The sequence below is a fragment of the Triturus cristatus genome, chromosome 5_1 (assembly GCF_964204655.1).
Source record: "Triturus cristatus chromosome 5_1, aTriCri1.1, whole genome shotgun sequence".
In the NCBI taxonomy this organism is placed as follows: Eukaryota; Metazoa; Chordata; class Amphibia; order Caudata; family Salamandridae; genus Triturus; species Triturus cristatus.
Window position 1 is genome coordinate 493,642,775 of NC_140587.1, and position 25,621 is coordinate 493,668,395.

A 25,621-nucleotide genomic window follows, 5' to 3' on the forward strand; every position below is an offset into this window, starting at 1 on the left:
TCGAACTCAGACACCTCTGTGCTCTCAGAAGTCAGGCATGGGACTGCAGGCACCAGACCTGGTTCCAACTCCTGAGGAAGAAGTATCAGTCAGGGAGCCACAGCTGGCTGTGGTCCCGATGCACACATACCTGGGCGGGGATGTTGTCAACCCTCCCACCTCTAGCACACGCCACTTAATTTACATTTCGAAAGGACTCGTGCCCCGCATAAAGAAAAAAAATACACGCCACACCACCACCCCTGCTCTTTTTAACAGCCAGCCTAACTAACTTGTCTTTTACTTCTTCTGACATATTTTGGAAGCCATGATTGTGACTTGCATTAAATGAAGTAACTATGGAAACAAAACACTGACTCTTAGCAAGTGACAGGATTAAAATTGTCTTGAGCACACCAAATGCAAAACCTCTTCAACTTAAAAGTAGGAAAATCTTGAAGATGTTCTTCTGGCTTCAATCAACACGACCATGCACTCTTGAGGAAGATTCAAATGGCCATATTGTAGGAGTTCTGAAGCCCAACTGCAAAGTTCAAGACTGATGGTTGGCGTACAGTACCTGGCCTCTGAATTTGTGAAGAAGGTCCAGCCTGCACAGCAACATACTGTGTGGCCATTCTAAGAGTTGGATAAGATCTGGGAAACACCACTGACATTTCAGGACGATAATCATTTTGTCCTTTTAGTGAATTTGTTTGCTAATCAATGGAGGCAAAAGGGGAATGGGAGGAAAGGTGTAAAGAAATATGCCTGGCCCTTTGATCCATCGGGCATTCCTCAACATGCCTGGCTGATAAAACCTCATGGCGAAGTTTGGTCATTTCTTGGTTTATGAAGACGTCTATTTGAGGGAAACCCCAATTGCAAAAAAAAGAAAAGTCTTGCCAAATGGCATTGTTTAACACCCACTTGTGGTTCTTGTGAATGGTTCTGCTCAGAGTGTTCACATGAGCATTCTGGATGCCTGGCAGATAGACAGTTGTAATCCTCAGTTTTCTGGATACTAGCTGTTTCCCGATTGTGTGAGCTTCCAGGGACAATGTTCTGGATCTTGTGCCTCCCTGCTTGTTCAGATAATGCATGGTGTTTGTATTGTCTATCTGGACAAGAGGGGATTAGTCTTGAAGGACAGAAGAAAAGCCTTCAGAGCTAGAGGCACCGCTCTGAGAAACTGATGCAGTTTGTCTGTTCAAAAGGTGATCCATTTCATTAGTCCTTTTTGTTTCCCTAGAAAATAACTGGAATAAATTCCCATTTCTTTGTCAGCAGTAAGGACCCTTTTCACTCCCTGCTTACGCAAGAGAATGGAGACTTCTTGCTGAAGTTCTTCCCGATGTAAAGGGGATGAGTTCTTATGTGGGGGATATTTGAATCTGAGATCCATTTTGCACAATATTCGGAACCCCTTTGACAGTGGTTATAGTTTTCACTATTCCAGATAAGATGTAAGCGTTGACCTCACCAGAGTGGGTAAATGAAGAGGGGGCAGTAGGAACTTGTTTTCCTCCGATGGCAGGGTTAGTGGATAAGGCAGATAGTTGGTGACTTCCTTTGCCTCTGGATTGCCGCCTCTGCTGTTGCCTTGAGGCCAGTGAGGGGTTTGAACCCTCTGAAGAAAACATTGGCAGCTGTAAGGTCTGTAGGAATGTTTATATATACATCAGTGATGTCATGAGTGGTGTAATACGTGAGGTCATAGTAGCAAAGTAGTGCATTGCGAGGGAATAAGTTATAGTTAGCTGACCTAACTATAACTGCTGAAATTCACTGGTTTTGTATAAGCGCAATCTGAGCCGAACGATAACATCCTTATAACGTTTAGATTTTTCAGTGAGTTTCTAAGTTTCTAATTTTTTTTATTTCCTAGCTGTACCCTGTAATCCTCGAGAGTGAGTGTATGAGTGTATGAATGAGTGTCTCAATGGGTGAGTGAGCGTGTGAGTGTCTCAATTGATGTTTGAGTGTCTGAGGGGGCCTGGGAGCGGCTGCATAAGTGTCTCTCTAGGTGCACAGTGTCTGAGTGGGCGTGTGAGTGTCTGAGTAGTTGCCTCAGTGGGTCTGTGAGGAGGTGTGAGTGCCCGAGTGGGTTTGCGAGTGCCTCCAGGAGTGTGTGAATCAGTGTGAGAGTGGGTGCATTAGTTTCTCAGTGGGTCTGTGAGTGAGAGCATGAGTCTCTGAGTGGGTCTGAGTCTCAGTGCATCTGTCAATGGGTACATGAGTATCTCAGTGGCTCTACGAGTGGGTGCGTGAGTGTCTGAGTGGGTGTGAGTGTCTGAGTGGGTGTGTTAGTCTGAGTGGGTGCATGAGTGTCTGACTGGGTACATCAGTGTCTGTCTGGGTCTGTGAGTGGATGCATGAGTGGGTTTGTGACTGGGTGCATTACTCTCTGAGTGCATCTGTGAGTGGGTGCATTATTGTCAGAGTGGGCCTGCGAATTGTGTTTTTCATTCTTTTGATGATATTCAGTGTGATGTTACACGGGGCCTTGCTGGCGGTCATAACAAATTCACGAATATTGCGTGAGAAAAAAAACCTGTTTAGCGACATATTATATACATGTGGAGTTCCTGAAAGAGCCTTATATGCCTCCCTCACACGGGGTCAGGACTCATCCAACCTGACCCCTTATACCAAGTTGTGCCATTTGATGTCAGCCCCGGGACTGTCCCAATATAAAAAAATGGCGGCTGCAACTCTCTGCTCTGTTTGCGGCCAGCCAATCACAGCATTCCTATTGGCGCGCGCATCCGTAGAAAATTTGTTGTGAATTATCCGCCATCGCAGATATACAAATTTGGTTTTCTATACATTTCTCAACAACTACTGAACGGATTTACATCAAATAACAAAAAGCATCACCTGCGGACCAAAAGCTAGCTTTCTGCCACATTTGGTGTAATTCCGTCCAGCAGTTTGGGCTGTAGTTATGTTCAAAGCCCCTATGAGAAATACGCTTTTTTCCCCCCACCCTCCCTTTTCCCTTCTTTCTGTGCTCCTGGTTGATGGAACACCCTGAAACTCTCTGCACACAACAAGAATTACAGGCACACTTTTTTGCAGGAAAATTTCGTGAGTATTCATCAAACGACACCAAAGTTATTAGCAAGTCAAAAAATGATTTTCCTATGGAAACATGGTTCCAACGATAACTACCTACTGGCAAATGGCAAATCTATTTATTTATTTCCCCAGGAAGTCCATAGGTCATCGAAAAGCAATGGAGGTCTGATATATATAGTAGTCCAAATCCATTCTTCAATCAGTCCTTTGAGAATACTTGAGCCAATATCTGCTATTCACAAAGTTTTCATTTTTCATAGAAAATTCTCAGTCCAGGCCAATGCGTTTCATCCAATAAACTGTACTTCATCAGGGATCTTAGTATTAATGAATGAATCTTTATTCTTCCTCTCTCAATATCAAGAGATTCATATCACCCAAGATTGCTATTGATAGACGGCTTTCTTCAAAGACATGCCATTCCGTGTCCCACTGATATTTGTCAAAAACTAAAGTCCAGTTCGTTGCACGAAATGCGTTGCCCTGGGCTTAGAATTTTTCTATTAAGGATAAAAACTTTGTGAATAACAGATATTGGCTCAAATATTCTGAATAGGGAATGGATTTGCACTACAATATATATTGGATCGGCACTTTTTTTGCTCTCGTTCTCTCTCTCTCTCTCTGCTCCCCTTTGCAGTGTGTTTGTCTTAGAGTTATAAAGAGGGTCTCCTAACTGTCAGGGCCATAACGGTTGCAGCATATTATATCATTAATTCTATGTGGAATCCCACAGGTGCAGTATATATTGGTTGTTACTGTCTTTAATTGTGTTTTGTAGCTCCAACACACTGTCAGCAGGGGCCAGAAAAAGAACTGAGTTAACTTCCTCCTACAGTGGCATGCTAGTACTCTAGAGGTCAGGGTGCACTTCAAGGCACAGAGTTCCATTGTCATTCTAACATAGCTGCAGCCTATACACTTATATTGCCTTATCCTTTAGTATCATTCACTTTAAAAATGAACAAAAAGGGTTTGTGAAGGAGGTTTTTAAAATGCCACTTTTCCTTCATTTAATGACCCAGGGACTCCATCACGGTCAGGTAGTTCACGACCAGGATGTTCCAGACACCACCAGAGGTGCAGCCTCCTGACAAAGGACCAACTCATCCCTTCTTACTGTAGGTCCACATGGCAATGGTGTCTGTGAGAACCTGCACCGATACTCTTGATGGATGGCAGAAAGATCTTCAGAGTCAGACGAATGGCCCACAACTCCATTTGTAAGATGCATCTGTCTGATGTGAAAGATGGACAACCTGGGAGGAATGGTTGTACCCGGCCCACCACCAGCTGGGAATGCACCACTAAAGGCAAACTAAAATGGTTTAGTGGCTGCTGTAGCAGAGTTACAGAATCTGGAGGACGGATGCCCCTGCTGGCCCACACACTGCCTGTCAGACCCATTCCCACTGCCTTAAAAGAACTGGGGTCAGGGCCGGCTTTAGCACTGGTGGCGCCCTGTGTGACAATGTTTGTTAACGCCCCCACAATGACCACTTCTGCCACGGATTCCCTCACCACCGCCCTTTAACAGTGTCCCTCAAGTATCCAGAATTACTGTCTCTCTGATTAATTTAGTTTAATAGCACCACTCATACCATTGTAAGGTGTCAGAGCACATTACATCACACACACATTGGACAGAGACAATCATAGGTATGTAAATCAGTGTATGGGAAATGTTACATTAAACAGGACTACAAGGTGTAGTGCAGGAGTAACATGTCATTGATACTGGTAGGCAATATAGTTTAAGAGTCCTTATATAAATTCAGAATTTAAAATGTAACACCAGTGTTAGGGGTTCTTTAAGCATTTTAACCCACTGCGCTACCTTTGCATGAGTCAAAACTCTGTCTCTTCCAAGAAGACATTAATCAACTGAGTTATCGTGGCATTTTTGATTGATGCCTGATAAATCGCTGAAGGCCAGGAACTCCGCCGCAGCAGGTGCTTTTTAAATGACAAAATACTTGCAAAAATGACGTCCCCTCACCCCAGTCAGTGCCCACTGATCGCACCACCCTAGAGCCGACCCTGACTGGGGTGATAAGTTACACCAGCCCTCTGGAATGGAATCTAAATATTTTAAATTGATGCAGAAACATTTTAGTAGGAGTCGATAGCCCAAAAGAGCGGGAAACAGCTCTTCTGCCCTCAAAGAACTCTAATGCAGAGTCAACCTTCACACATAAGGAAGAACCCATCAAAGGGCACATCCATGAGTAAGTCCTGTATATTGCTGGAGAATCCTGTGGAACGTATTCACACATGTTTAGTACAAGATTACTGCTTACTGCCCTTCCCAGGCAATTTATAATATCCAAAACCTGTACAGATAACATATTTGGTTGCATCTTGCCCATCAAGAAGCGTCAGCATCAAAGAGACATTAAGGTCCTCTGGGATTGCCGGCATGACCTCGCTGGCCATGTCCCACAGGACATGCGTGTTAATGACCTAGTAAACAAACAGAATTCATGGATCATAATTCTAGACTGACAGTTGTAAACATGCACTTGCCAAAAGCCTCAGTCCTTTTGGATTCTCCATCTAGTGGAACAGTTGGAAATGAGTTAGGCTACACCGTACTGGTCAAGAACTGCATGATAAGGCTCCCTATAAGAGGTGAATGGTGAGAAAATCTGGGTCACCAGGTACTGCCTGTATTGTCTGGCCACCTACCAATTCACTAGCAGGCAAGTATAAGGCTTCCACCAAGTAGCCATCAAAGTATAAGTAAGGGCATCATTAAAGTGAAGGAAGGGATCAAAAGTGGCTGGCCCAAGCTGTAAACTCACCATGAGGACATTTATTTTGTCCTCAATAGAGAGTAGCTAATTCTAGTGCCTCAGCTGCCCTGCAGACAACCACCAAAAAACAAGACAATCTCTTCTGTTGCCGACCCCAGCTCAGTCTCAGGTGAGGTGTCAAGCCCACTGGTATTCTGTAAATCACAATATATAAGGCATCATCAGTGTACTGAGGGGGGAGCAAGTCATCAAGTCACCATCCTCATCATCATCTTGGGATGCCAACCTCTCAGGCATATGATCAGAGTCTGAATCAAAAAGATAGAGCCTCTGCTGATAGTTGTAATGCAGCAACATCACAGAGTTAGAGTTAGGTTGTTAACTATCAGTTGTGCTTTTATAATTTAATCAAGTGACATCTGTATGGCTTGCTGGCTGGCTCTTGGTCCGATACTGGCGTCGACACTGAGGTCCCTTCTAGCACCGATGATAGTGTAGCAGAGACCGGTGTGATCTCATGGCCGGAATACAAATCTCCGCTGGAGGTGATACGGGTCTTAGGGGGGACAGTTAGATCTGGGAATAGACCCTCTGGCGGGAACCAGACTGTGGCCCCCTACGGTTCCTTGGGACACCAGAGGGAGCCGGAAGTATAACAAAAATGTGCAGCATGGCCTCTGTGAAGGCCTTGATTTGCTGTGGTATCGATGACGGCCTGGGAAATTTGGGGTGGGCTGGGTCCAGCTGAAAAACAGATCCCATAGCTGGAGATCTTGAAAGAGCGCACCTAACATTGTAGTGCCTTCTCTTTGAGGTTAAAGTAGGGGGATGGGAAAGAGTCCCTCTTTGCTTTCTTATGCTTGGACTTATAAGAGGACTTCAAGTACGAAGTTGAGTGGACATGGGAATGGCGCCGGGACTGGATCTGGTCATACGGCTTGAGGCCGCAAATTACACATGTGTTCAGTCATACAGCTTTGCATTCTGGTTTCTGATCACCGGTCATACAGCTTCATCTCCTGGTTTCTGATCAACTACGGGTGCATTTACTGCACAACGTTGCCCAAAAACTAGACACCAAAGACACACCTTGTGCAGGTTCATCACAGACATCTGGTTCAAGCAGTTTTTTTTTTTTTTTTTTTAAAACCTTTATTCAGTAAATCCGGAACACAGCTATTCAGCCGACAACCCGGAGGTTAGGCTGCTTAAGTTAAGCAACACAGAAAAGCGTTCGCACTGCACTGAAAGGAGAATCAGAAAAGGTTCAGTTTTAAATAAACACAAACACAAACCAAACACTAGCAAGGCGATAAGCTTCGAATGCACATGATGGGTGCCCATCAGGGGGAGCTAGTCCCATTTCGTCCACCAGAAACAACGCAATAATGAGAGGAGGGAGGGGGAAAGCAGAGACTCATAAAAGGCAATCAGTCATCAACAATAAATACATAGCCGGAAAGAATGTCAAGGGGAAAGTTGCTCCTCAGGCGGATCCGGATCAGGGGGCAGACATATGTCCCCCCTGTAGTGGTTCCATCGTCCCCATACTGCATGCCATTTCCGCGGGCGCCCTCTAGCACAATACACTGTATTTTCCCTGAGCATGCTCCAATCCATATTTTCCTTCCACGCTGCCAGCGCAGGAGGCCCAGCAGAGCCCCACAGGCGCGCGATGTCCCGCTTAGCCACCATGTTCCCCAGGGTCACCCACTGAGTCTGTGCGTCATCAAGATCGGTAGGACCCCAGACGTTCAAGAGACAACACCGCGCCTCCGGCTGCATGACAATGCCCGTCACCTTCCCCATCACTGCATGAACTTGCCTCCAAAACTCCACGATCACGCCGCATTCCCAGATGATATGTAAGAAGGTACCCACCATGCCGCAGCCTCGCTTACATAAACCCTCCTCAGAGAAACCCATACGGACCAACCTAGGACCTGTCACGTAGACTCGATGGAGTATTTTAAGCTGCACCAGCCGCAGACGCGACGGAATCGCAATCTCCCTAGGAGAAGAAACTGCATATTGCCAATCTTCGTCATCCAGTTCGAGGCCATCCCTAGTCCATTGATCCCGCAACCCCCGAAGAAGGTCGGCCCGGACATTAATCAGCTTCTTATAGATGAGAGAGATCGCGCTCTCCGGCATATGGCCATCCAGAATTCTGTCCTCCAACGGAGAGGACGCAGGCACCCTCTCACGTTCCACAAGGACCGACCGCAAGGCGTGACGCACCTGGGCATAGCGGAAAAACTCAGTGCTCCCCAGCTCATACTCCTTCTGCAGCTCCTCAAAGGACTTCACCCTGCCCTGAGCCAGCAAGTCTCCGACCCTGGAGATACCGATCAAATCCCATTTCTCGAACCCTTTTGTATGCCAAAGCTTCCCCAGGATATCAGAATCAAACAACGGGGTAGCGAGGGTAAGCCTGCCCCCCCAACCCAGGGAGTCCATCGCCAACTTCCACACCCGCACCGCCACCCCAGTGGGCCCCGTAAAGGACGAGTCCAACGACTTCGAGTACAAAGCCCTGTGGTAATTACCGCCACGCAGTAACCACCGATCCATGGCCTAGCCGGGGCTCAACGCCGAGCCATAGACACCATGATTAATCGCGCACAACTGGGTGGCCCAGTAGTATCTTCGAATGTCCGGAAGCGCAATACCACCGTCGTACCACGGGAGCGTCAGCTTAGCGATCGCTATGCGCGGCCGCCCGTCCCACAATAGTGAACGCTGGAGGCTCTCGACCTCTCGAAAGTAACTAGTCGGGACCCATTCAAGGGTATTCTGCAAGGCATAGAGGAAACGGGGAAGAGACATCATTTTAAACAACGCGGCGCGCCCGAGGAGGGAGAGCGCCAACCTCTGCCAGCCCGCCGCATCCCGCCGCAGACGCGCCAGGGGGGGGGGGGGGGAGCAGATTCTTCTCATATCGCAAGATGGAGTCAGTGGAGATGTAAATCCCTAGATACCGGAAGCCATGCTGGGCGATCTGAATCGAACAGTTTCGGGGGACAGGCGGAACATCGCCACACAAAACATACAGATATGACTTTCCCCATTTGATAACAAGGCCCGAGTTCCTACCAAAAGAAGTCAAGACGTCGCAAACCACTATGAGAGACTTCTGGGGCGAGGTATAATAGGATATCGTCGGCGTAAAGTGAGATACGGTCCTCGTGGTCGGGCGACCATCGAAGCCCACGTATACTCGGATGCCATCGTATCCACGCCGCCAGCGGTTCAAGAGCAAGGGCGAACAACAAAGGCGAAAGGGGGCAACCCTGCCGGGTGCCCCTCCCAAGCTTGAACGGCCTGGACGCCCTCCCGTTTACCACAACACTAGCAAGGGGATCCTCGTAAAGCAACCTCACCCAGTCCACAAAACCAGGCCCGAAGCCGAACTTGGCTAGCACAGCCCACAGGTATGCCCACTCCACCGTATCAAACGCCATCGTGGCATCAAGAGACGCCACAATAGCCGGCTCCCGCAACGTGCCCGCCCTAGCAATCACCCCATGGAGACGCCTAAGGTTTAATGCAGTGTTACGATGCGGGATGAAGCCCGATTGGTCCGGGTGGATCAAATCCTCAAGCACCCGGACCAAGCGGTTCGCCAGAATCTTAGCAAGGATTTTCGGCTCAGCGTTAAGAAGCGATATCGGCCGATAGGAACTACACTTGTCCCGAGGCTTACCGTCCTTATGTATCACCACTATGGTTGCCAGTCGTTGATCAAGCGGCAAAGACCCATTCACCCGCGCCTCCACGAACATGGCGCGCAGGTGAGGAGCGACCTTATCCGGACAAAGCTTGTACAATTCAATAGGCAAACCATTCGGACCGGAGGCCTTACCCGAGTTCAACGCCCGAATAGCACCCGCTACTTCATCAACCGTTATATCACCATCTAGGTCGTCCCTATCTACGTCAGAGAGGCAGGGCAGAGCAATATCACGCAAAAGGTCACACGAGTCCGCAGTCGGCCTATCCGAAACCGAGGTGTATACTACGCGGAAATAATCCGAGAAACGCTGGACTATACCTTCGGGGTCAGTAACAACCTCTCCCTCCTCCATCGTTAACTCCGGCACCACTCTATTGACCCGCTCTTTTTTGTCCAACCAAGCTAGCAGTTTCCCGGCCTTATCCCCAACATCATACAGACGGCCCTGCTGCTCCCTGCTAAGGGTCTTGGCAGCATTCTCCGCCAGATCCCTGTACTCCGATTGCTTCAAACTCAGATTATGCAGAGTGTCCGCTGTAACCTCCTCCTCCAGGGTTACCTCTAGAGCCGCGATCTCATCCTCAATCTGTATCACCTCGGCGTCTTTCCGTCGCTTGGCGGCCACCACCAATGAGAGGGCCTCCCCTCTCAATACGGTCTTAAACGCCTCCCACAGAGACACCGCTGAATCAACCGAATCCTGATTGTCCTGAAAATAGTGATCAACTGCCTTCAGCAATGCCCTGCGCGTCTTGGGGTCACGGAAGTACCAGGGGTTAATGAGAGCCACCCTACCTCCTCCTACCCGGCCAATGTCGAAACGGACCCACACCGGCGAGTGGTCAGATATGCCACGTGCCATATGCCTAGCCTCAGAAACTAGCGAGGCATGCGCAGCCAGGGTGAGCAAGTAATCAATCCGGGAGAGACTACCATGCGCCCCGGAGTGAAAGGTATACTGACTCTGGGTGGGGTGCCGGAGTCGCCAGCAGTCCACCAAACCAAAAGTGTCTATGAAGTCAGGAAGCCACTTCTGAGCCCCCCCGGTATCCCTGGGCGGGTGCCTATCGAGCAGCCCAGAACCAACAGCATTGAAGTCTCCCCCCACCACTAGCAGCCCCTCAGGGAGTTCCAACAAGGCCCTGCCCAGATCGGCAAACGTGGAGGCCTGCAGGGCCGGAGGAACGTACACAGAAACCAATACCAACGTTCTACCCTCCCATCTCCCCGCCACAGCTACGAACCGCCCCCTATCGTCAACAATGGTGGAGTCAAACTCGAGTGGCAGCAAGGCTCTAACAAGTATGCCCGCCCCCCCTGGAGCCCGATGAAAAGCCAGAGTGGGCAATGAATTTGTAACCCTTTCTATTAAGTGCATAACACATATTCCCTATAAGATGTGTCTCCTGCAATAGGGCAACATCAGGCGAGGTCCGCTTCAGGAATTGTAAGACGATCCCTCGCTTAATACGATCACCCAAGCCATTAACATTCCAGCTAATAATATTTAGGCCCCTACCCCCCAAACACCAAGAGACCTCCACCCCCCCCGAAAAGCCACCACCAAACCAACCTGACAACCATTACTACGCCTTGCAAGAAAAACCCCCCCAACAACCACCCCAACATCCCAAATCCTCCCCCCTCCCTGCACCCCTGCGTCAGCTTACAAAGCCCCCCCAACTTGCAGTGTGCCTGTCGCCCTATCAAAAACAAATCTACAAAAAGAACCCCGAGGGAGGAAAGAGCTCCGAACGGCCCTCCGCCACCCCCCCATTACTGCAGTTAGCCACAAGTCATTGTCCGGGGCAAAATCAAAACAACCTGACACCCGGGGCATCACTCCTGCTCAGCCCGGCCACTGTCCACTCCCGTGACACAGTCCCCGCCGGTCCGTCTCCGTGGCAGAGCGTCCAACCAATCTCCGGCCATTTCAGGCGAGTCGAAGAAGAAAGTCCGATCCTCATACACCACACGCAGTCTGGCAGGGAAAAGCATAGCGTACTTCAAATCCATCTCCCTAAGGCGTCTCTTAACTCCCAGGCAACACTGCCTTTGCTTCTGCACCATCTGGGTGAAGTCAGGATAGAAGCTCACAGAGGCATTCTGAAAAGGAACCAGGCCCGTCACCCGCGACGCTTGCAGGATAGCGTCCCGATCTCGAAAATGGAAGATCCGGGCGACAATCGGTCTCGGGGGAGCTCCCGCCTTAGGCCTCCCGCCAGGCACCCTGTGAGCCCGTTCTACGGCAAAAAACTTTCCAAGGCCCTTAGGCGCAAGATGGTTCACCACCAAGTCTTCAACGAGTAGGTCCACTGAGCGCTCTTCCGAGGATTCCGGGACTCCAGTAATGCGCACATTGTTGCGCCTGGCCCGACCTTCAAATTCCTCCAGCCGACGGGCAGAGAGGTCACTAGCAGTCCGCAGCTTCTCGACCTCCGCCTGCAGTCCCAAAACATCATCCGCAAGGCCAGTAGTCTTGAGGTCCAGGGACTTGACCCGCTCATTGGTTTTGGCCAAATCCGCGCGTATCAAGTTAACATCGACCAAAATCGTGTCCACTTTTTGTGCCAAGGCATCAAACTGTCGCCCGATCGATGTTTGCATACCCTCAATAGCCCCCATGACATCCTGCAACGACAGCTCCGAGGTCGGGGACGAGTCAGCTTTCTGTACTTCCAGTGACTGTCCCGATCCATCAGGTGACCCCTTCTGCTGGGCATATCGATCCATATTGTTGGATTGGGTATAGCCTCCCCGCCTGGTAGCCTTGAACTTCGGCTTGTCAGCCTCTGCTTTGGCCGACATTGCAGACTCGATGTAGGCAATTACGGAGAAACGTCCCTCACCCAGCTAAATGAGACAGGCCGGACCGTCACTCAACGACCAGGGTCAGGCGCAAGTCCTCCAGATGTCCGTGGATCCTCAGGAAGCACTCTCAGGCCGTAGCCAACAAAGGGCGAGAAAGTGAAAGTGAAAGTGCGGTGGTCTCCATCCGCCCGTTCACACCCCACAGGCCTGCTGTTGTTCAATTAGTGGCCGGGCATCTTGCCAACTCGAGCTCCTGGCATCCCTCGGAGGTAGGCCGCAATCTGCCGTCGTCCAAAACTCCGGTCCCCGGCGGGCGATTTTAGCCCGGGCAGCGTCAATCGCCCCCACGATGACTCATCTGCAGGATACCGTGCATAAGAAACAGGATAAAGAACAGGATAGGTGACGGAGGGCGCGAGGGTCTCGGGAGCTCAAAGCTCACGCAGCCATCTTGGTCAAGCGCTAGGCTCCTCCGGTTCAAGCAGTTTTTGAATGGATTTCAACTTGTTGCTTTGAGTACGAACATCGTTACCGAGAACACTGGTGAAATCATTTCAGAAACCCGACAAAGTTGGAATTGAAGCAGAGCTCCTGATCCACATGACAAAGCATGGAAAGAGAGGAACCAATATCGGTGTACAGTGTGTGGAGTTTATATGCAGCTCCGCTTGTCACTCCGGGCATGGTGTGGTGTCAGCACAGAGTCGGCCAGCACCACCTAGCGGTGCACTGGAGCACTATTATGGAGAAAGTGGAGGAAACTGCAGTGAGAAGTGTCCATCAGAAGCACACATATCTGAATTGGATAATGCAGACAGATTTCCATTCCTTTGCTTGCTGAAATCTCATCTGGATTTGAAATGCTTTTTCAAAAACTCCTTAACAGAAGTCACTAAGGGAGAAGAAATAGGCACTGTCTAAGGATTTTAACTGTTCAGCAGCAACACAACTTAAGGATCTATTTAGACATATTTTGATGCTCCCTGGTTATTACTTCTTCATCTGAAGAAGTACTCTTTTTACCAACCAAATAGGCAGATATAAGTTTAGCGTGCGCAGTCTTGAGTCTGGCAGGTCTCCTTTTTAATGATGGCCTTTTTAAAGGCTAAAATTACTACTTAGATTGTTTGAGTTTAGCAAAAACTGGGGATATGAGTATCACTAAAATAAATTTCACAGCAAGAATATGTAGTAAACTTTCCAAAGAAATTCTAAGTAAGATGTGTGAGCAGATTATGACACGATTTTCAAAGGTCTACTTAAAATTCGGTGCACGGTGCCCTCCGGGGTTGCACAGCAGCACATGGGGCTATGGCCACTTCCTTCACAGCACTGCGCAGGGCAACAAACATCTTTTTGTTAAGCACTGCATCGGGCGACAGCCTTCAATCTTCACCATTGCCCCTCCTGGTATACGGGGGTCACAATAGCACAATAAGGTGACTGCACACAGGTCATGGTGCTGCACAGTCCCCCCCGCATGCTGTGGTCAACACAGCAAACATGATTAGGCAGCCCGAACAGTACACGGATTCCGATGAACCTGGGATTCACTCTGCAGGATATTGCTCCCTCCAGAAAATCTCACAGGGCCCACTGGTCTCGGTCAGTTGGAAGCCAGTGCTCAAGGCTCCTGTGAGAGTGTTCTTGATTCTCCTGGGTGATGTCTAGTCACACCGTAGGTAGACTGGCTGACCCTCAGTCACCAGTCCTGGACACAACAGGCAGAAGTAGCGCTGAGCTTTTCCACTATGATGAACAGCTTTAGTTTGACAAAGTTGGGAGGCTTAAGTTCTGCTTTCATATGTTTTCCAGACATAAATGTAATTTAGTGTCTGAGTCTTTGAAGTTTATGTTATTAGTATTGCCCACTTTAAAGAGGCCATTCCTCTGTCTCATCATTCATCCAGATAGCAGTTTGTCATAGCAGGAGTGTCTCCAAACTTGATAGCCCCAAAAAACAGGCCCCCTGGGATTAACTACAAGATCACACATGAATGTCAGCCTTACGGATATAGGTTTAACAAAAGGTTGCAAAGGCTACCCATCCCTACTCTTTAATATTCTCTTATCAGCCATATCCCTTTCCTGAGATGTGTCCAGGCCCCTTTGACCCGTACCCTCTTTCACAACCAAAGAGCCCTTTTTAAGAAAGGGCCTGGCTCTTCCTTTCTCCAGTGTGTCCCCCAGCCAGGTGTCAGGAATGCAGCAATCCACACATCTGTCTGGGGGGCTACTCGACCTCCACATGCTTCTCCAACAGGCGCTGCATTTCCCTATATGGAACTTTGGGGCTTCCTTGTATTTTGCCCTTCACACGCACACAAACATCCCTGCAAGCACACGCAACATATGTACTGGATCATACATCACAGTGTGCTCACACAGAAACGAGCTGTCATCCATGTATGGCACCACTCACGGGTACCCATACAACACAGTGTGTGCACACCCAAACAAGGGTGCATTGTCTGGCGCTATATTCATCACAACGTAGGCAAGGTGAGTTAAGCACACAACAGCGGGACACAAGTGGGCCCTTTATGCCTCAGTCTTGTGACACGGGCAAAAAGGCCTGATCACTCTACCGATCACATTACACAGTATGCTGCCACCACCGCGCTCGTGCTCCAAGAAGCCTCCCACTGCACAAGAGTAGAGATTTGTGGACCCCTCCCACTCTTAGCAAGACCAAAACCCATGAGAAAGGCCTAGGTAGTGGCACCCACGGATGATCCGGGCTGGACCATGACCAAAAATCTCTACCAAGGATCCAGATATCACCAAAGCCTGGGCACCCTGGTCAGAGGTACACGCCCATTAGCATGCAAGAGACTTTATTGACTAAGAATGTATTCAGCTGTGATAGTTTGGATGCATTTTGATATTGATAAACAAATGGACTATGTTACCTTTTCATTTGCTGCCTCAATTTGTTTCTGCTTTTCATTTGAGAGTTGCATTAGTTCTGCTTGATGAGAAGCTACGACTGATTCAAGCTGTCTTCTGAATGCATCATCAACAGAGTGAAGTTTTTCCACTGCAATTCTGAAAAATATTTGTATATTAAAATGTGCACTAAGCAACACTTGAGTCAATTTTCTGTTAATATGGTGGAATATTCACCTTTTGTAGATAACATTAAAATGTGGGCGAGCCAATGGGGGAAAAGAAGCAGCAGTGGTCTATAAATATTAATGTACAACTTATTCCACAAATATTTTAAATAAATCAGTTTCTTCCTTTCAGAGTTGTGAGAGACACAGACGATGTGGTTATCAAAGTGAAAGCTGCAGAAGGGAAGAACTCTGCTGCAATCGCTTTTGCCGTCATGTGAAATTGCAGGACTAAAGTAGTTTGGCAGAGCAGGGGTAGAGGAAGAGGCTCCTATACTAATAATAATTTACTAGTATCCTCTTATCCCTCCCAAGTACTTGGCATCATAGACATCCTTTATGTTCACTTTCATCCGAAAAGTAGAGGAGGTAAGGAAGCTGGCAGAAACAAATCTAGACATCATTCTGACTGGCTAATTCCTGCTCACCCTCACACTGTATAGTATTGCAGCTGTCCTTATAGATTGCTTACTATCCCTAGCGAGGCAAGAAGCACTTTAAGGGGAGGAGGGGTGACATTCTTTCTAACATTCATTTCTGAAATCATGGGCATTATCAATGAATATTTGTCCAAGGGAATAATGAATCGATGATTAAAGTATAAAAAATAAACTGACCCTAGCAAATTACAGGCCACATTAAAATCTCCTTTACCAGAGTAAGATCACCGAAAGGGAAGCCAAAACAAATTGAAATATGTGGAAATTCTAAACTTCACATTCACGTATCTGTATCAAGACTCATTTGAGAGATGGAAAGCTCAAGATAGTCAAGCAGCAAAGATTCCAACGCACTTATCTGGAACACACAACACAGTACACTACGACATACAACGTAATGGGGCCAAAATCACAGAAACCGCCTTATAGCTAATCCAACATCATTCTTGTTACACTGTCTGTAAGGCCTGGAAATTGACCTGCGAGTAGACATTTGCCCTTGTTGCTTTCAAAAGCAGACAGTTTTTTCAGGGAGACCGCTCCAGACCAGGTCAATGAGGTGTGGAAAAACAGAAACGGACGTCAGTGAGCTGGTTGACTTATATTATACCCCAGTGACATCACCTCTGGAAATGGAGTCGTGGCTAGAACTGCATAGGCTAAATAAGCGCTGCTGGACTCTCATTGCGGGGAAAAGGTTTTCTGAATTAGCCTGTAATGAGTATTCAATAAGGTAATAAATCTGCAAGAATATGGATCCATCTGAAGAGTCATCTTTAACACCATCACTCAAAATATACACGCACCCTCTGTTTCAAATAATTGAACACACACAATTCCAGATTAACCAGGACAATACTATGATCAATCTTTGCTTGAAAAATGCAACTGGAAACCAAGCAAACTTTACAAAATATTTGACACACATGGGCAATTAGATGCCTCCATTGGAAAAATATAAACATTTTACTAACCGGTTAACAGAACTGGTATTCATATATGACGAAGGTCTTTGACCAGTCTATAAAAAGAGCACTTTGCGTTTTCTGTGGAAGTTCCAACAGCGATGCATGCAGTTTTCCTTTATCAACAATGTCTAAAAGAACGCCATCATTGAGCACCCACTTATGCTCTTCAATTTTACACATTTGTTCCCAATATTGCCCCCAAGTATGGGATAACCGGTTTGATGATGGAGTTGAAAGACCTAATCAACAGATCCAGTGTTGTCATCTCACAAAGATATACAAAGGAATCGGTCTTTGAGTGGAACGAGGAGTGCTCTGTAATCAACTAAGACAATATTCAAGAAGCATATGGGAGGACCTTATTGTAGAGTTTACAACCCTGGTTATTGTATTCACTCTTCAATCCAGAATAACATCTTTCTCTCACTGGTGGGAGAAATACCTATTATGGGAGAATATGAGACGTTATTTCGCATGCCATTACTTCGCATGCTTTTACTACGCGGTTATTACTTAGCAATAACCGCTACTACGCAAGTTTTTACTTTGCATACCATTACATTGCAAGTGTTATGGTATGCAAAGTAAAAACTTACCTAGTAAAAATAATGGTATGCGGAATAACGTGTCATACTACACTTAACCTTAAAACTCTACACTACACTTCACTAACACACAACACTACCCTTAACCCTAAAACACTAACCCCCGACACTACACTAAACCCTAAAACACTACCCTAGACTTTACTAACCCACAACACTACCCTAAACCCTAAATCACTAATCCCACGACACTACACTAAACCCTAAAACACTAACCCCACGACACTACACTCAACCCTAAAACACAACCCTAGACTACACTAACCCACAACACTACCCTAAACCCTAAAACAATAACCCCCCCGACACTACACTAAACCCTAAAACACTAACCTAGACTTCATTAACCCGCAACACTACCCTAAACCCTAAAACACTAACCCAACGACACTTCACTAAACCATAATACACTACACAAGTACACAACCCTGCACTACCCTACACAGCCCCTTCACAGCCCCACTTACCTCTTAACACACGTGGTTCAAATCTTCTCCCCCTTCATGCTTCCACCGGCTTCCTCCGTCAGACTCTCTTTGAAAATGTCCGCCGTGACTAGTACCCGCCCCCTACGCATGCGTTGTACAACGCATGCGATGTAACAGCATGCGTACTAAAGGGACGCGTTGTTACATCGCATGCATACTAACGCTTGCGTAGTAACGGTACGCGAAGAAATGTCCGCGTACTAGTGGATGTTTCCCATTATGGGACAGTGTTACTTACAGCTGGATGCTGGAGCACTCTTTAGACCCGCTGAAATATCCCTCACAATCTTCTGTTCAGGAATAAATTGACGGTAAGGGATCATAGACACGTGCAGATCTGCTATCCCAATTGCTATGTTGGTTAGCCAATGAAAATATGAGTTAAATATGAAAACTATTGGAGCCCAAGAATAATATGAAGATCTGCTTTTTGCAATTGGAAAATAATGGCATTTGTCATATCATAATTGTTAACCAAACTCCTAATGCCTGCTTCAATTGCTAAGTGAATTCTGGCAGTTGTATTTGAATTAAGTAGGCATTCTACATATCACAAAATACAATGAGACAAAATACAGGGCATTTCGAGACATCATTCTAGAAGGGTAGCACGTCAAATGCGACGCTGAGTTAGGCCAGGAGAAGGAAAGGTAATAAGACCCCCTGCAGGTTGGAAGAGCAGCTCAGGGGACATGTGCTGCACAGGCAGAAGAGGGGTGGGTTGATGCTGCCCTTAAGCACTTTGTGGGCAAAAGAAGGCGGGCAACCAGGTCAGTTTTGCCTTTACCTATTCTATAATCACAATCCTTCTAAAGTGAATCCTCCTGGTCAGCCTTTCCATCAAAAAAGGGGCAAGGTTGTTGATCTCAAATTCTACTGCAAACTTAGACTGAGCACAGGATCTGGTTTTAGATAATGTTACAATACGCAACAAATGGACAAGTTATAACACCACATATCACAACAGAAACAGTTATCAAAGGGAGATTTTACAGTTTCATGGGAAGCAGACATATGTACTGTATTTTCCTCCATTCACACGGAAAAATCTACAAAGTGATAGTTATGTTTCAAAAGCATAAAGGAATTTTAAGCAACATTATGGCCTCAATTACAGGGGGCAGTTAAAATCTTGTTATCTCCCTTCAACAGAAGGGTATTAACAGGGTTCACTGCAATCCTGAGGAGTAAATAACGGATTACACATTTTTGGCAAATGTGCAGAAATTGATGTTTCCATGCCAGTTCCATTATGTTTTTCCTGGAGTTTCACATAGTAATTTTAAGGCAAAATCTCACTGTGAAAAAACACGAAACCTATAAAGTTCATTGGCCCCACTAACTTCTATTACCATGCCCACTGGAATTTACAGCCCGCTGATAATAGAGGTCTGGATGCCAATGGCCTCAAAGTGTTATAAAGATTTATTTTCTTACTTCTGCGACTGAATGCTTTTGTTCCTCTCTTCAATCAGCTTTCTTTCCTTGCTATCAAAATGTTCTTTCATCTGCTTGACTTGTGCCTCAAGTTGTGTTAGCAGTTCTGCCTTATCTTGCCACTTTCTGTTCATCATACTGAAAAAGAATAAAAAGACTCCAATCAACCAAATGCCCACATGAAAGTAATTGTTAACAAATACTTACAGAATTTCTACTTCACATGTACAAGTTATGGTTGATTACCTGTATTCTTTTTTAGTATCTTCCAGCTCAGTGTCTCGGTCTTCAAGTAGCTGCTTTAGTTCCTCCTTTCTCTCATTTTGCCTTTCTAGTTTCAGTTTAAGATCTTCCAGTTGTGCACTTTGGTCATCAATTTGCCCTTGAAAGGTCTTCTGAATTACAATATTTTCATCCCTGAGCTTTCTGACCTGTTCATCTCGGTCCTGTAGACCCTGGAAAGGAACAACACATTGGATTTACCATCATCCTCTCCAGCAGCACATTCGCACAGGCGTAAAATATTCTATTTTGAAATGCCCTTAAATTATCTTTTTTATTTTGGATTCCCATCATCACGCCTTACTGCAAAAATCTGATGATGATCACTATCGGATTCATCCATCTCTGTAACTGTACAATGCAGGACCAAGAGAACAGGTGAAATGTCAATTGTCGCTTGTCTGAATATAGGGTTGACTTCCACCTGAAGCCACTGTTTTGTCACAAATATATATGTCAACACATGTATCTTCATGAAAAAGTGTCAATTTGTGTGGAAAAAAGGCAAAAAGACCCATAAGTGGCAAAGGTACCTTGAGAAGAAACATTGTGATGGAAAGGACTGACTTGAGTATAAGCACAGAGATGGCAAGGAACTGAATAACTTAATCATAAATAGGGTTTTCCAGTTAAACCAATTACAACCGCTGAAGGTAATGTTTGCTTTTCAGTAGAAACTGGAAATACCGCATTTTGCAACACTTTTAATGCTATAGGGTCCTCTGGTGTCAAAAAGTATAAGTGCAGCCCCTACCTCTAGGCACTATTCAGTGATGGATGCTTTTACAAAGACCCACTCAGACCATAGTAAGCCACTTAATTTGCCATTCTGGACATTCACAAGGTCTTGTGGCCGCCCAGGAACTACATCCATTCCAGTCTCTAGAGCATGACTACTCCATATGGCTTCAGCTTACTGTGTACTGCAAGTTGCTGTGTAGTGGCCAGCAGATTTGCAGCTGACCTTTGAGCCACATATCAGTTCATGCACCACTTCCAGGATGTCCTCCTTCATAAAGAGCAGGACAGAACTTTGCTTCTAAACGTTCAGGAACCAGGACTATGAAACTAAAGGTCAGTCTGCATACAAATACCTACAGAATCATTGCCCCGCCTACCCCCACATAAAACACTGCATTCATCACTCCTGTAGTTAGGTATACATTGAGGTGGTCTGAAAAGAATGCCCATAAGAGCCACATGCTTTTAATGCTTACATTAACTCAGAACATCTATGAGTTAGTGTATGAACTGTTGACAATACACCTCAGAAACATGAAGGAGGCAACTACCGCCCTGTTTCCTAGCATACGCAATGTCAGCAAACCAAGGTTATGGATCTGTTCTGAACATGTTCACTGATGTAGGACCTGTTCATGGCACAGCCTCAGGACTACCAAGTTAAAGCATCATTCCTACAGCCTCCATGCAAAATTAAGCTTGAAATGTATGGTGACGGATTAAGGCACCTTTTTGAAACACTGTGACTGCTGTTAATGGTAACATATTGCAAAGTACTTGCTCTTTGCTGAAAGATATCAAATGCATTAGAACCATGCACAGAACACAAAGGTAAAATGCCTTGTGCAATTGTCACAAGGCTGACAGGAAGGCAGTCCTAGTGCCTTTTTCAAACAATAAAAAACCCACCATCCACATGCACAATAAAAATCAATGCTTAGAGGTCCTTGTGACAGCAATAAATACACAATTCCACAGACTAGACTCACAAATGTAAAATGGACTTCACAGTGTGAACTGCACAGGCAAATGTTCCTAGGCACCCTTCAGTTCATGAAGTTTCTTTACTACATGAGCTGCTTCTTCCTTCTGCATACAACAGCACTGTTTGCTATCACTAAATTCCCTACAGCTAACAGTAGGCTTAGTAATATCTTAGCAGGTAGAGCAGGAACAGGCCCAAATAAGTTAGTAATAATACATTTACTAGCCCAGTTCTTTTTAAGGTATATTGGGGCACAGAAGAGGACAGAGGGACACTGGCTTTGAATATTAGCAGCAAGCACCCCACAATATATAGCTCGTGTCCTAAGATATAGATATATATATATATATATATATATATTATCTACTGGCGGTCGCCAGTAGATAGTTATAGTTAGGACCGTGTTTCCATAGGAAATCCGCAACATTCTATTTGGAATAACTTTGGCGCCGATTGACGAATCCTCGCGAAATTTTCAAAATAGGTGGGGCGCTCCGCTCCTTCCCTGAAAGTCTCGGGGGGATTCGTCAAGCGGGGGCTGAGAAAAAGGGGGGTTCCCAAAACGCGTTTTCCCAATGCATTTTTCCATAGGACCTTTAGTCCAAGCTACTGCCCGAACGGCTGAACAGAATTACTTGAAATTTGGCAGAGAGGTAGTCCTCAGGTCAGGGATGTGCCTTTTGCAGGTCTGGTGTAAATCTGTTCAGTATTTCCTGAGAAAATAGCATTCATTTAAATCAATATATATATCTATAAGCGCGCACCGTGCGCGTACGGTAAAACTTACCGTACGCGCACGCTGCCGTGCGCGAGCGCGATTCTGATTGGTTGTTAGATCTTAGTAAACATTCGAATCGGTCGAAACCAGGAAGTGTCGGCCGCCATTTTGTTTCTCGCAGTCTGAGGGGGTGAAAAACAAAGGTGGAGAACGTGAAAAGGGGGCAGGGTGGACAGTTCCTGACCCCCTACCCTTTGTCAGGGGGTCCCAGAAGGACCCCCAAGGGCCAAAATATCTTTTAATTTTTTTACGAAAAATCGCAGAGTAGGCGTAGCGTGCGCGTACGGTAGAAACGGAAAAATTCCGCGAACTGCGTAACGTGGGCGCTCGCTGCGCGAAGCGCACCGTGCGCGTACGGTACGCGCACGGTGAAAAACCCTAAAAATAAAAAATAAATACATAACTTAGCATTTAAAAAACCGCACAAATTCACTGAAAAAACCATAGGTTTCACACACGTTATAGTTAGGAATTAGCATTTAAAAAACCTTGCAAATTCACTTAACAAACCATAGGTTTCACACATGTTATAGTTAGCTGGACATTTCACTCGTGAAAAACCATTGAAATTCCCCCGTTATAGTTAGTGCAGGCAACTATAACTCACGCGACCGCAATCCTCTGCTGATGACGTCAGATATTACATCACTGATGACATATGTGTCTTTCTGAAAAAAAAATATTTGTAATATATGTATAGCTAAAAATTAATGGAAGAAGACATGGGTAAATAAGTGTCTAAATACAGTGATGTAATATCTGACGTCATCAGCAGAGGAGTGCGGTCGCGTGAGTTATAGTTTCCTGCACTAACTATAACGGGGGAATTTCAATGGTTTTTCACGAGTGAAATGTCCAGCTAACTATAACATGTGTGAAACCTATGGTTTTTTAAGTGAATATATATATATATTACCTACTGGCGGTCGCCAGTAGGTAGTTATAGTTAGGACCACGTTTCCATAGGAAATCCGCAACATTCTATTTTGAATAACTTTGGCGCCGGTCGACGAATCCTCGCGAATTTTTCAAAATAGGTGGGGCGCTACGCTCCGCTCCTACCCTGAAAGTCTCGGGGGGATTCGTCAAGCGGGGGCTGAGATAAAAGGGGGGTCCCAAAACGCGTTTTTCCCATGCATTTTTCCATAGGACCTTTAGACAGGGCTACAGCCCGAACGGCTGAACAGAAATACTAGAAATTTGGCAGAGAGGTAGTCCTCAGGTCAAGGAAGTGCCTTTTGTAGGTTTGGTGTAAATCTGTTCAGTAGATTCTGAGAAAATAGCCTTTAAATCAATATATATATCTGAGCCAGCTTACGGTGCGCTTACGGTACGCTTACCGTACGCGTACGGTGGCGTGCGCGAGCGCGATTCTGATTGGCTCTTAGATCTTAGTAAACATTCGAATCGGCCGAAACCAGGAAGCGGCGGCCACCATTTTCTCTCTCGCACTGAGAGTGATGTTCAAAATATAAAGCACAAAAACATGTAAAGGGGCTGTTTAGACAGCTCCCACACACATAGCAATGTTGAGGGAGTCCCCAAAGATCCCCCAAGGCCAAAAACGGAATTTTTATTTTTTCGCTAATTTCGCCGATTACGCTTACCGTACGCGTACGGTAAAAAATTATAAAAAAATAATAATTATCCACACTCTCCCCACCCCGTGTGCAATTGGTGCCCGAAGTGCACCATTTGTGCATGGCTTATTACAGATGAGTTAAACTAAAATATTTTTAAAAAAAAAGAATAAAAAAAATAATTATCCACACTCTCCCCACCCCGTGTGCAAATGGTGCCCGAAGGGCACCATTTGTGCATGGCTTATAACATCAACGGAAAATTAAAATATTACCTTTCAAAACGAGGTGCATCATATGTCCTCCATGTGCGCACGGTGCGCGAAGCGCATCGTGCATACATGGCCCATCTAGCGTAACGTGGGCACGCGGTGCGCGCACGGAACGAACTGCGGTAAGTGGGCGCGCACGCCACGAATGGCGTAAAGTAACTTAGCATTTAAAAAACCGTACAAATTCACTGAAAAAACCATAGGTTTCACACAGGTTATAGTTAGGAATTAGCATTTAAAAAACCTTGCAAATTCACTGAAAAAACCATAGGTTTCACACATGTTATAGTTAGCGGAAATTTTACTGATAAAAAACCAATGAAATTCCCCCGTTATAGTTAGTGCAGGCAACTATAACTCACGCGCACGCAATCCTCTGCTGATGCTAATACTGTATTTAGACACTTATTTGCCCATGTCTTCTTCCATACATTTTTAGCTATACATATATTACAAATATTTTCTTTTCATAAAGACACATATGTCATCAGCAGAAGATTGCGGTCGCGTGAGTTATTGCCTGCACTAACTATAACGGGGGAATTTCATTGGTTTTTTATCAGTAAAATTTCCGCTAACTATAACATGTGTGAAACCTATGGTTTTTTCAGTGAATTTGCAAGGTTTTTTAAATGCTAATTCCTAACTATAACGTGTGTGAAACCTATGGTTTTTTCAGTGAATTTGTACGTTTTTTTAAATGCTAAGTTACTTTACGCCATTCGTGGCGTGCGCGCCCACTTAACGCAGTTTGTTCCGTGCGCGCACGGTGCGCTTCGCGCACCGTGCGCGCACAGTGAGCACGCGGTGCGCTTCGCGCACCGCGCGCCCACTTTACGCAGTTAGTGCCGTGCACGCACGGTGGGCACGCGGTGCGCTACGCGCACCGCGTGCCCACGTTACGCTAGATGGGCCATGTACGCACGATGCGCTTCGCGCACCGTGCGCACATGGAGGACATATGATGCACTTCGTTTTTAAAGGTAATATTTTAATTTTTCACAGTAGTTATAAGCCATGCACAAATGGTGCCCTTCGGGCACCATTTGCACACGGGGTGGAGAGAGTGTGGATAATTTTTTTTTTTAATATTTTTTTTTTTTATCTTTTCGTTTTTTACGTTTGTGATAAGCCATGCACAATTGGTGACCTTAGGTCACCAATTGTACACGGGGTGGGGTTAGTGTGGATATTTTATTTTTTTTTATATTTTTTTACTGTACGCGTACGGTAAGCGTAATCGGCGAAATTAGCGAAAAAATAAAAATTAAGTTTTTGGCCTTGGGGGATCTTTGGGGACTCCCTGTACATGGCTATGTGTGTGGGAGCTGTCAAAACAGCCCCTTTAAATGTTTTTGTGCTTTGTTTGTTAATCATCTCTCTCAGTGCGAGAGAGAAAATGGCGGCCGCCGCTTCCTGGTTTCGGCCGATTCGAATGTTTACTAAGATCTAAGAGCCAATCATAATCGCGCTCGCCACCGTACGCGTACGGTAAGCGTACCGTAAGCGCACCGTAAGCTGGCTCAGATATATATATTGATTTAAAGGCTATTTTCTCAGAATCTA

General features: G+C 46.0%; 1 protein-coding gene across 2 annotated transcripts in view; it reads right to left on the reverse strand.

Moving 5' to 3' along the window:
- The window catches only part of LRRCC1 (leucine rich repeat and coiled-coil centrosomal protein 1), a 423,515-nt gene that overhangs the window by 53,659 nt on the left and 344,235 nt on the right, over positions 1–25,621 (reverse strand). For both annotated transcript variants that reach the window (XM_085605344.1, XM_085605345.1), the window contains exons 16-18: positions 19,664–19,872; positions 19,418–19,555; positions 15,276–15,411 (exon numbers count right to left, since the gene is read on the reverse strand). In XM_085605344.1, coding sequence (XP_085461470.1) covers positions 15,276–15,411; positions 19,418–19,555; positions 19,664–19,872 — 483 coding nt within the window. The remainder of the gene's footprint in view (positions 1–15,275; positions 15,412–19,417; positions 19,556–19,663; positions 19,873–25,621) is intronic.